This window comes from Drosophila teissieri, chromosome 3L (genome assembly GCF_016746235.2).
Source record: "Drosophila teissieri strain GT53w chromosome 3L, Prin_Dtei_1.1, whole genome shotgun sequence".
Lineage (NCBI taxonomy): Eukaryota > Metazoa > Arthropoda > Insecta > Diptera > Drosophilidae > Drosophila > Drosophila teissieri.
In genome coordinates, this window is record NC_053031.1 from 7,913,559 (window position 1) to 7,925,617 (window position 12,059).

The 12,059-nt window shown below is 45.8% G+C and overlaps 3 protein-coding genes across 3 annotated transcripts; 2 read left to right on the forward strand and 1 right to left on the reverse strand.

Annotated features, from left to right (window-relative positions):
* The first annotated feature begins 243 nt into the window (after window positions 1-243).
* On the forward strand, window positions 244-4,237 carry LOC122617211 (exocyst complex component 7). The gene is made up of 8 exons (XM_043792958.1): window positions 244-388; window positions 442-607; window positions 669-1,180; window positions 2,540-2,604; window positions 2,667-3,397; window positions 3,457-3,779; window positions 3,855-3,988; window positions 4,044-4,237. The coding sequence occupies exons 1-8, from the start codon at window positions 341-343 to the stop codon at window positions 4,144-4,146; spliced, it is 2,082 nt and encodes a 693-aa protein (XP_043648893.1). The 5' UTR covers window positions 244-340; the 3' UTR covers window positions 4,147-4,237.
* Window positions 1,364-2,458, forward strand: LOC122617213 (protein matrimony). The gene has a single exon (XM_043792960.1). The coding sequence runs from the start codon at window positions 1,434-1,436 to the stop codon at window positions 2,079-2,081; it is 648 nt and encodes a 215-aa protein (XP_043648895.1). The 5' UTR covers window positions 1,364-1,433; the 3' UTR covers window positions 2,082-2,458.
* On the reverse strand, window positions 4,200-10,823 carry LOC122617212 (agrin). Its single transcript, XM_043792959.1, has 4 exons — window positions 9,469-10,823; window positions 5,160-6,180; window positions 4,908-5,105; window positions 4,200-4,845 (listed from the first exon to the last, which is right to left on the reverse strand). Exons 1-4 carry the CDS (start codon window positions 9,686-9,688, stop codon window positions 4,302-4,304), a joined length of 1,983 nt encoding a protein of 660 aa, XP_043648894.1. The 5' UTR covers window positions 9,689-10,823; the 3' UTR covers window positions 4,200-4,301.
* Window positions 10,824-12,059: the final 1,236 nt, after the last annotated feature.

Here is a 12,059-nt window from a genome sequence, read left to right on the forward strand (position 1 = left end):
GTCTTGGCCGGAGATGACAGTTTGGCGGGTTTTTCCGTCAGTTTTGGCTTTTTAAAGCCATGTATAGAAATCTTAGAAAAAAGTTAATAAATACTTAACCTTATTATTATTTAACTAATTGTTTAGGTGCACATTATTTAAAATGTATCTTTTACCTTATAAAATGACCGTTGTAATTTTGTTTGGCACAAAGAGGTTGGCAACGCGGCAATTCGTAGTATGACCATAGCGACTGGGCACAAAATCCCTAATTTCGTGAAACCAAAATAAAAAATAATTGTTTTGTATTTTAGAGCCATTTCTTGTTTTTAAAGGATTTTGCCAATATATACGCTTGAAAATGAACAATTTGGACAGTTCATTGCAAGCGCACAATAAATTAGAGAAGGTACGCCTAGTTGTCATGCTCAAAACCTCCATATTTACCCATTTTATCCGCAGGAAGCAAACAATTTAGCTCTGCTGAAAGATCGAGTGGATAAATATCATGATCTGTCCACGCAAATGTCCAGTATTCTAACCATCTTCGAGAAGCGCCTGGGAAACCTAGAGCAGACCATATTACCCGTGTACCAGGAGACGGAGCAGCTCCAGAAACGGCAGCAGAGTATGACAATATACTCCATGGCATCTTGGCAAACTAATGTGACACCGCCTCTTTTTTCAAGATCTGGAAGCAACGCTGAATTGCCTGGAAAGTGTCCTGTCCCACTACGATGTCTCCCAGGAGGTGTGCCAGTTGATCCACCAGGGTCCGGTGGAGGGCAACATCACCGTGTTCCTGGACGCACTAGCCAAACTGCGAGATGCCAACGATTACTTCCGGCACAACAATTCGCAAAGTGTGGAGCTGGAGAATGTCACCAGTTTGTTCAACACCGGATGCGAGGGCCTGAGTCAGCACTATAGCATGCTCCTCAAGAAGCACAGTGCTCCGCTAAAGCCCGTTGAGCTGTTGGATCTGATTTACATAGAGGACGATTCCAGCGATGAGTATACCTCATTCCGGCAGCTCTCGCAGGCAACTCGCGAGGAGCTCTACACCATCTCGCACTGGCTGGAGCAAAATTTGAGGGAGTACACCAACATCTATGCGACGGAACGGGGCGAAGTGGTCCTGCGGTCGCTGCAGCTGCTCAAGGATCACCAGAAGAGCAACAGTTGGGGTCACGAGGCTCTGGTGAGTACTCACTTCTTCTATATTCAAATTCATATTATTGTAAATTAAGTGGGAAAGAAAGTAGGTAATAGAATAAGAATAGCGATATGTACGATGGTGGGATTATGCTTCTCCCATCTCTGATCGTTTCGGGTAACGGAATCGGTTCGAAAAAGCTCCTGCCTGGAGGTATTACGTGTCACTTTAGTTGTCCGCCATTTGCTAACTTGAATTCGCAAAGAACGCATTCATTTCTGTGTCACAATATCTAAAGATGGAGAATTGTCGTACGCCCACGAACAAGACCAAAATTACTTTGAATTGCACGCCAACGTTAAAGGAGCGCAGATGGAACACCCTCAAAGTGAACACCACCAACGTGCGTTGCTCTACGCCGATTTTCGGCAACTTCCGTTCGCCCAATCTGTCGCCCATCGAGAACATGGGCACCAAGAAAAGTCCAGTGTCGCCCATGCGGTTCGCCTTTAAGAAACCGCCAGCGAAGGCGCATCCCCATCAGCATCAGCACCATCACCATAAGCACAGTCATCGCACTCAGCTGAAGCCGCCGCCATTTATACTGCCCAAGCCGCAGGAGGAGATCATTGAGCCGGAGCGAGAAATAAAGATCTGCAGCAGCCCGGACACCTTTTCAGATGACTCGAATATGGAGACATCACTGGTCGTGGAGTCGCGTCGGCGTTCTATCAAAGCATCGAACCACTCGTACGTTGTGAACCATGCCGCCAATGTGGAACAGATACTTATGCACATGGGCTTGGAGAACTATGTGTCCAACTTCGAAGAGGCTCACATCGATCTGGTGAAACTGGCCTCCATGGAGCGTGCTGATCTTGTCAAAATCGGTCTAAATGCCGATGAGGATTGCAACCGCATCATGGATGTGCTCCACACTCTTTAAGTGGATTGCTGGCATGTCCAATTTACAGCATACTTTAAGATTTTAATATGTTTTATGTGAAGAGAAACATTGTGATTTTTATATATGTATGTGGATAATTTAGTAGGTATTGTAAAGATTATTGTAAAGGACCTGGTGTCTTGAAGCTTGGCTTCTTTTGCCCTTAAGAAAATAAAATATAATTTAATAATTAATGTAATTCCTAAAATGTCATTAAACAAATGTATATTTATTTCATTAGCTAGCAAACTGCATAATACTTTTTGTCAAAAATATTGGGGTATAAACGCTTTGTAAAACACTCATTTATAAACAAAAATCAATAAACATATAAGAATCGAATGCATATTAAATGGTAAATGGTTCCTAAAAAATTACGAAGATACATCATAATTATTTATTGTTTAAAAATAAGAAAAGAAAAGCGCAAATTAACGTCTGCAACATTTTGCTTGCAGAGACCTCGACATAGTGGACGCCAACCGGAGCCAAAAAAAACCACCTCCGCTCGTCTCCAGCAAATGTAAGAATCATTACTCCTTTTCCCAGTTTTCATAAGCGATAAATTTCATGTCTTATGCTTAGATTCGAAAAGAAGGCGAACAAGTTATATCTACGAGCGACGCAGACCATTGAGCAGTCCACAGGATTCTCCATTAAGAAGGCATCATCGCACAGCGACCACCTGACCTCCGAGGATTTGATGGACGGCGATCAGGAGCTGGACAAGTATTTGGTCATGCTGCTGGGATTGCAGCGGCTTCTAAACTGGGAGCGAGCCATCATGATCGACATTATTCCGCAGTCAAAACACAACGATGTATTCGCCACTTTGGCCTACAATGCCATCGATCTGGTGGTCAAGGACGCTGAGGCCATAACCCAACGCATCCTGCGCTGCATCTCCCGCAAAGAGTGGACCTCGGCATTGGGTATATTTTCCGCCCTGAAGCGGGTAATTCTGCTGCAGCCGGATATCGACCGCACATACGACCCAGCGCAGAGGGAACAGCTGAAAAAAGTGCTGAGAAAGTTGCAGCATACTGGAGCCAAGGCATTGGAGCACTTCCTGGACGTGGTCAAGGGCGAATCGAGCACTAACATTGTGGGCCAAAGCAATGTACCAAAAGATGCCACCGTACACGAGCTGACGTCTAATACGATCTGGTTTATTGAGCACTTGTACGATCATTTCGACGTCATTGGTTCCATTCTGGCACAGGATGTCCTGTACTCCACGCAATTGGACACCATTTTGATGAAGAAGGCGCTGCCAGTTGAGGAACGCAATAAGGCGCTATTGGCGATTTACATTAGTGAGTGGCAACTAAATCATTTTTCAGAACACTTTCAAACCACTATTTATGTTTTGTAGAGAAAGCTCTGGCGGAACTGAATCTTTCTATCATGAATAAGTGCGAGCAGTACAATGACCAGGCCACCAAGCATCTCTTCCGCCTAAACAACATTCACTACATCCTCAAGTCGCTGCAACGCTCCAATCTTATTGATTTGGTTACCCTGGCTGAGCCCGAGTGCGAGCATAGCTACATGGAGATGATACGCGAGCTGAAGGCTAGCTATCAAAAGACTTGGTCCAAGATGCTGGTGGGAATCTATTCCCTGGATGAACTGCCCAAGCCAGTTGCCGGCAAGGTCAAGGATAAGGATCGCAGTGTGCTCAAGGAGAGATTTTCTGTAGGTTTTTGATTTTTATGAATATCATAGGTTGAGCTACCTTGGTTTGAAAACAACATGCTTAACTATTTGCAGAACTTCAATAAGGACTTTGAGGAGGCATGCAAAATCCAGCGGGGCATCTCCATACCCGATGTGATCCTGCGCGAAGGCATCAAACGTGATAATGTGGAGCACATACTGCCCATATACAACAGATTCTACGAAATGTAAGCATATATATGGTTTCTCAATTCATACCTAACCGTCTTGCATAATTTTTAGCTACTCTGGGGTGCATTTTAGCAAGAATCCCGACAAATACGTCAAGTACAGACAGCACGAGATCAACGCTATGCTGAGCAAGCTCTTTGATGATTCGGCTTAGATGTGAAATGCAGGCCAGGGTTCAAGTGCATTCCTTGTAAGTTCGTTGGGGGCTTTAATTCAAACACAATAAATATCGTTTTAAAAAAGTACAATACAAGACTATAGCCTACAAATATTAAATGCCAAGTGAAATGAAGGCGCCACGCAAACGTCCTAGTAAAGGAAGTTAGTGGATGGCGCTTCGGGGCGGCCACAGGCGCCGTAGTAGTTGACGTTCACCGTCTGGTTCGCCCTGCAGTTCTCGATCTCCAGGAAGCAGTCGTTCAGATACGTTTTATTGTCGCTGCCGCAAACGGGCTCGAATTCCCTGGGACAGATGCGGGCACATCCCTTAAGCTGGAAGGCGGCAAGGCAGCGTTTCAGTGGCACCACAAAAACGTGCTTGCCACAGTTCTCCTTGCGCATGTGGCACTCGGACTTGTACAGATTGTTATCCGATCCGCAGACGAAGCTTGGCGGCTGGGCATCACAATCCGACTCGCAGTCGGCGGTTAAAGCGCAATTCTTCAGCGAAACGGGCACCACACGGAGATCGCAAGTGCGCCGCTTGAACTCGCACATGGAGGCGAAGGTGTTGCCATCCGAGCCGCACACTGGCTGCTGTTCCAAGTCCGCCCGGGTGCAGGCATCCCCGCAATCCTTAATGGGCGAATTGAGATCCGTGCAGGGTCCAATGTGGGCCAGATTCACGCCGCGTCTGAAAAGAGTTGAATGAAATGAAATCCATGACTTATGGGTGATCCCAGGATGGGTACTCACAGGCAGGTGGCGTGGGCCAGTTCGCACTCGTTGTTGTAGGTCTTGGCGTCCGTACCGCAGAGCTTGTCATTTCGCTTCGAGCTGAAGATGGAACCGAACAGGCTGTTGAAATCCTTGCAAGGAGGCAGCTGCTTGCAGCGCGTCAGTCGATTCTTGCACTTGTCCATGCTCACTTTTTGTATGGACTTGCGCTGCGGACTGAAAGATCAAATGTAAGCATGGCTACTCCATTCGTAGCTTAAACAAACTCACCCGCAGTTGAGCATTTTCAGTTCACAAAGTGAGGAGTAAATGTTACCATCACTGCCGCACACGTACTGCGACGAGGAGTCCGTCTCCGACTTGGGACACTCCGTGGGACAGGCATCGGAGGCTCCATGCCTCTCCTGCGACATGCAGTAGGACAGGGGAACCTCAAAGACGTGCTTGCCGCAATTGGAAGAGCGCATCTTGCACGGACTGGCATACAGTCGTCCATCTGATCCGCACGTGGGCCTCGCCACACGCCAGCAGGATTCCCGGCACATTCGTGTGGACTGGCAGTGCTTCCGGCTGGTTTTCACCACACCCTGTCCACACGTCTTCAGCTTCATCTCGCACGTGGAGTTGTACACATTGCCATCCGACGAGCAAACCGGTCCATCCTTCGGAGCACTATTGCAGTCCACCGGACAGGACTCGCGAACGGCGCTCGTGTTGCTGCAAGGACCCACATGCGAGAGCTTCACGGCAGCCAATCCCACGCGACACGATTGCACCCTCAGCATGCAGCGATTCAAATAGGTCCTTCCATCCGTGCCACAAACCGGATCCTTTTCCGTGCTGCAGCGGTGCTTGCAGTCCGAACCCTTGGACCGCTCGCAGCCATCTCGCACGTCCTTGATCAGCGACACTCCACTGCGGGAGCAGGTCTTCTTGCGCAGCTCGCATATGTTCGCATAGATCAGACCATCGCTGCCGCACACGGGCTCTGCGCCCACGGTAATGCTCGGTGGACAGGATCGGGGACAGTTGCCGGCGCCGCTGGTGCTGGCCCTATTGCGCCTGCCCATCTGTGCCAGCTGCTGCTGCTCCATCTCGTCGCGCAGCAGCGACTCCAAGGCAGCCGCCGCCGCTCCGGGTGCCTGCATCAGTGTGGACGACAGCTCCGGCTGCGCATCCTGGCGGTAGTTGATCAGCAACGAGTCCGGCGCCGCATCCGCACTGCGATAGCGGATAACTGGCGCCTGCGCCGGCAGCCGGATAATCTTGATGGGGGAGTCTGTCACAGCGCCTGTGGGGATGGAGTGATGCATTATTTAAGTGCTTTCTGACCAGAAACTTTATTCTAAACAGTTAAAGGAAGGACCTTATTTAAAGGAAGGACCTCAGTTAAAGAAAGACAGTAGATGCTTCTCTGTTATATCTACTCATTGAATTAGTTATGATTAAGCATTAATTATAAGTCAATATACTCCATTTCGAAGCTTCCCGCATGTAATGAGCTGTTGTCCATCGAATTTTCGCAGGGTAACTCTGTTTCGAGCCCGTCAACCGAAACTTTCCCTTTGCATTTTCCTCAGCGCTTGAGCGGCATGCGGAAGAGTCGACTCTGGGCATACAAATGCCAGATTAGCCGCACGATCATAGGGCATTTTACGCAGTTGTGACCCACTGTGTGCCGTCCATGCCGTCCATGCCGTCCATGCCGCCACCCGGACTCCCCCGCATCCGAGTCGAGATTCTGGAGTGATCGCATGACCGACTCAAGTAACCAGCCATTAACTTGAATAATTCTTGTTTTGGAGCAAGAGCGGGAGCGGTAAGTTCCCTTTTACTAACGGCAACGGCAATGATACCCGGTCTTCAAATCTCGCTTCCAAGTAAAACGACACAATGGCATTTATGTATGTTTTGGATGGTTAGGGGATTGGAGCACAAGTATACCGCATCGCACCACCGTTCATACAGACTATCAACGACCTCCATCTATAATTGTTCATGCTAATCCCCTCCAGAAATCGTAAGCTTAATCTGTGCTAAAAACTGCAAGTGAAATTTCCACACTAATTGCCTCCGGCGCCGAACATTTCTGTTGTCTTTGGCTTTGGTCGGATGTGGAACTGCTGCTGCTGGTTTAGTTTGGGTCGGTTTGTTATTTTTGTTTTTTTTTTTTTATTGTTTGCAAAGAAAGCTGTGTGAGCCGCCTGCGGAGGAAGCACTCAACTAAGTTAAAGATATACATATACATATATACGTAAATGCACATACCCCGGCAGCAGTAGAAAATCTATTAGCGCTCTTTGAGGCTGCCACGATTGTTTGGCTGCGATAATTGAACCCACGTTCATTATTCCAATTTGCTGCTGCCGGCCATAAAGATGGAAATTTCAACATCCATCCAGTCAGTCAGCCAGCCAGTCAGATAGTAAGTTAGTCAGTTAGTCAGATAGTCAGTGAGCTAGCCAGCCAAGCAGACGCATTCTCAGCTTAATGGACTTGGACGCTTGGACTCTGGCTGCATGGGATGCGAATCCGAATCGGAATCTGAATCTGAATCGGAATCGTGGGCATTGGCATCAAGAGGAGCCATTAAGCTCGGAGAAAATTAAGCGGCGTTAGGAATTAATGCACATGTAAACGATCCGCTGGAATGGTCAGTGGCGGCAGTGGCAGTGGCACTGGCAAAAGCCGAGACCACAGCCAATCTCATTCAGCATTGCAGCTATGCGACCCCAACCGCCCCACCCACTCTCACCAATGCTGCACTCGAAGAAAAGTGTGGCACTAGTATGGGCATAAAATGCAAATCTTTTCAATAATGAAGTGGTACAAATCGTTAATGAAAACTTGTTGTGTGTAGGAGTATATTACTTTAGCACACTATACTATACTATTCTGAACTATTTTCTTTTTCAAATCAGAGGTCATGATTTCCCTAAATTTCCTTTATATACTCCATTTTTTTTCCAGTGCTGGTGCATTTTCCTGGCCTCCAGCGAATTGCTGGCAGGCTCCTGCCTATCGGATGCCATCAATTGCAAAAAAACACAGAAAAAAAGGCGAGAGAAATAATAAAAGCAGCCACCGTATAATTTTCAAAAGTGGAAAAATCCAGCAACCAACGCACTGCGCTGCTGGCCAGGGACTTTTGCATGATATATGCTCGATATATGCTGGACATATACTGGGTATATGTATGTACATATACCTTATATATATACACATAGAGCACACCATGTGCACTCGGTTTGCTCCGGTTTGGTGTGGCACAGTGGCGGGCAGAGACCTGACCAAGCCCATAGATGAATCACGGCGCCACTGATTGGGGCCATTCAAATGTACATACATATAAATATGTATATGTACTATGTACATGCCAGATCACAAATCACAGCAACCAAAACGAATTGATCTTTCACCCATCAATCGCCGATGAAGTGCTGCTTTCAATTAGCCAAATGATCGCGCTTACAAGTAAAACAAATCATTTCGCTCCGGGTCAACTTTAAACGATGTAACCCCCCTCAATTGACCCACCCGTTACCCCTGTTCCCTCCTTTACTCCCTCTTCAGTTCATCACGATTTCAAGCTCGCTGCCACTGTGCGGTCAGCTTGATTTCCCCAAGAGCCCCCCTTTTCAGGGGCTTCTGTATCGCCCCTTCGTGCTTTTAATGAATTTATTCGAATGTTGGACAAATTGTGCACGAAAATATTTACGAGCATGCTGTGTGTTATGCGTCGACGAGGAGTGAGTGCCACAAACTGGGGAGTTCGAGGTCTGTGGGCATTCGGGGGGCATTTGGGGGCTTTTGGGGTCTGGTGGGGTCTGTAGGCTCTATTACTCGCGTGTGTGTGCCAGTTTACATTCACTTTGTGCGGAGTAGTACCTTAGAAGTGAATAGCTGCTGCAACGGCCTTTCTACCACCGCACAGCTGTAGGTCTTAGATCCGGACCCCGGACCCCGGACCCCGAGTCACCTTCTCCGTTTCAACACCCGGAGAAATTAGGCGGTAATTGAGACGGCACTCACTGCGACTTGTCTAGTCTGTCTACAACTTTCATTTAGCTCAAGATCAGTTGCCGTTTTGCACTGAGGCACTTGCGTTTCCCTAGAACTTCGTGCGCAGTTTCAACTGCAACCTAATATCGTTGCAAATGCAAATATCAAGTGAATAGTTGGGAGAAAGTACTTGCTACAGTTAGTAGGCAAAAGGAAACTAGGGGGAATAATACCCTTTGAAACTTTTATTAGACCCCTTCGAAAATAGATAATCTGAAATTCAAAATAACAATCTTCAACAATGGTTTTAAACTTGTAAAGTCAGTTTTCTCTTTTTTGGTTAAATTGCACTAAAACTCAGCTCTAACTATCTTTAAGTATATTAAGTACATTTACGACTACCTAAATCTGATTTAAACTTTGATTTGAATCTGAATAAACGTATACTTAGAAGATTGCTACTTAAGCTGGTTAATTTATTTAGGGAAATAAAATGTGTCTTCTGGTCTAAGATAACATTGAGTTTCTACGCAACTTGCAGCACTCATTTCGGGCTTTCGCGCAGTGTATGACTTACCACTGGTGGTCGACGCAAATGCCGCCAACATGAACATGGCCAAGAGTGCGCCAAACAGCTGTCGCTGGCTCTTGGAGCCTCCAAAGCTGTGGCCCAGACTGGGGCTGTGGTTATGGCTGCATCTCTGGATCTGGCTTGGAGTCTGGCCAAGACCGTGGGTCTGTGTTTGGGTGGCTTTTGGGGCGGTGGCGGGGCGATGCCGATGCTGTTTGTGGTGCATTTTCGCTGCTGTCTGCTGCACTTTTCCTATTAGTTGCTCGATGATTTGTTGTTTGCTGCTCGAAGCGGCTGCACTGCGTGCGTTTTGAGAGACGTGCGGCGCTTTCGCTCGTTAACAATTGAAATGGAAATAGTAGCAAACTTTTATGCGTCTGCGGCTGATGCTGGAGGAAAGTTGTTCACTTCCGTGGTTGTTCGGCTGGGAAGTTAGAAGTTAGATATATATGGGCTATATAAGTGCTCGTAATGGCGTTAAAGCTGCTGTTCGAATTAACGGTAGTCTTGCGGTCATTTGGGCCTGGCCTGCTCTTCTTCTTCCCGCTCTTCTTGTTAGCCAATGTGCCGATGTGCCGATGTGTTCGCCCTTTTACGAGTTCATTCGTTTGCCTATTAACATTAAGCTCCAGCTCTAACTCCAGCTCCAGTGTCTTCAGTTGTCTTCTATCTTCTAACTGCTGTCTGCTGTCTCTTTCGCTTTTCCCTTTGCCTGCCGGGCACTTGACCTTTTCACACAATCGCACAATGGAGCATAATTTCTTTTTTATCGCCCTGGCTTTATGGCTTTTTCTTGATGTTTTTGTGGATTTTTGCACGGCGCGTCTTTAATTTGATTTCAATTACGTTCTGGTCAGGCTTTATATTCCATTTATTTGGTTTTCTTTTTTGTTATGGTTTTTTTTTTCAATTTTATTATGCGCACAAAACAATTCGCCGTTGTCCGTTACTCTTTCGCCGTTTGAATTTGACTTTGATGCGCGCACTTCGAGTTTCGATTCGCATATGAGAAATGATCTGTCTTTCGGATTCGGATTCCGATGCTGCTACAGTTCTGCCACGGCCGCTGCCTCTGCCTCTGCCTCTGTCCCTGCTGACGCCTACTGCGACGCCGACGGCAACTGCAACTGCGACGATTGCATTTTGTATTTCATTTCTTTTTTATTGTTCTCGAATGAATGAATGGACACTAACACACGCGCGCTCGCATCCGATTTGTACAATTCGTATTGTCGTCTACGTCTTCGTTTCTTTTTACTTTTTCGCCTTTCAAACTCTTTCTTCTCCCCTCGCTTCTTGGGGCTTTGTTTAGTGACGAGTTGCTCTGAAATCTCAGAAAGCTTGGGCTCCAAATGCGACTGGAAGGTTTGACAATGCGCCGACGAATGGCAAAAAATTTGCAATGAAAAGAAATTTATATGGGTGAAAGGCAGCGCAGTCGGCGCCGGCAGAGCAGAGCATCCAGCGCTGTTGTTGTTGCAGCTACACTCGAAACAATTCACTAGACGGTTGCATACAAAATTAAAGGTATTTTTGGTTTGGTCAACAAAGAAGCATAGTTTTCAAAGTTTTTCGAAATGAAAAATAATGACAAAATAAAATATTATGAAAATAAATAAATTTGAGAATAAATAAAAGTTTTGGTAGTTAAGAACAATTTGCAGTATATAAAATTGGGAAGGTATAAGAAGGTACTTTTAAACTATTTTGTTTTTCTTTAGTAATGAAAAGAAGAAATTAATTTTACATTAATTTCCCATGGTTCTAGCCAAAAAATAATGATGTCAACTTGCTTTCAGAAAAATCGACTTTTTTTTTAGGTTTTCCCAATATTTCCAAGTGCATTGCTGAGTACCGAGGCACATTGATTAAATGGAGTTGTCGGTATTTAAAATAACAACTTGGTCATGTCTGCCTGGCCTAATCGGTTTTGCGTACAAATTTAATTTGCCAAAAGTGGCAGCAAAATGCAGCCAAAAAGGCGCGCCGCATTTGAAATTATAACGCACACACACACGACTCGACACAATAAGATTCGATCGGATCAGATGCATCCATGTCCACGTCCACGTCCGTGCTCCCCCGATATCTCCGATGCCCAATCCCAATCCCAACCCATCCCATCCCACATCCAATATACAATATTCACGATCCGAGTCCACGATTCAGTTGCAGTGGCAGTGGCATTGGCAGTTGCAGTTGCAGTAGAAAGTGCAGCCTGGAAGCTGTGTTTATAGACTTGTAGACTTTAAAGCCATAAATTTTACGCCTCAGCGGCTGTTGCGAATAAGGGTCACACACATATAGCCCACTATCACCTAGCACAGTGTCCTGATTCATAATTTACACAACAAAAATTTGAAGATTTCATTATCAGTTTTATATGTATATAGTTTTCAGAGCTATCAGAACTTTATACATTGGTATCAGAGCTTTCAGAGCTTAGACCTTAGGTGCTATGTATTTGATATAATAATGAGATTTCAGTTAAATAATTTAACCCTTTTTCCTATTAGCTAGGTAAATGTACATAAATGACAACGTAATAGTAACTTAATAATTACTTTAATAATTAATATTTGTATATTTCTACAAGT

Coding starts and splice junctions, on each gene's coding strand:
- LOC122617211 (XM_043792958.1), top strand. CDS start 341: ATGAACAATTTGGACAGTTCATTGCAAGCGCACAATAAATTAGAGAAG. Junction 389..441: donor CGCACAATAAATTAGAGAAG/GTACGCCTAGTT, acceptor TTTTATCCGCAG/GAAGCAAACAATTTAGCTCT. Junction 1,181..2,539: donor GTTGGGGTCACGAGGCTCTG/GTGAGTACTCAC, acceptor TTTTGCTTGCAG/AGACCTCGACATAGTGGACG.
- LOC122617213 (XM_043792960.1), top strand. CDS start 1,434: ATGGAGAATTGTCGTACGCCCACGAACAAGACCAAAATTACTTTGAAT.
- LOC122617212 (XM_043792959.1), bottom strand. CDS start 9,688: ATGCACCACAAACAGCATCGGCATCGCCCCGCCACCGCCCCAAAAGCC. Junction 6,181..9,468: donor ATTTGCGTCGACCACCAGTG/GTAAGTCATACA, acceptor CCATCCCCACAG/GCGCTGTGACAGACTCCCCC. Junction 5,106..5,159: donor CTGAAAATGCTCAACTGCGG/GTGAGTTTGTTT, acceptor TTGATCTTTCAG/TCCGCAGCGCAAGTCCATAC.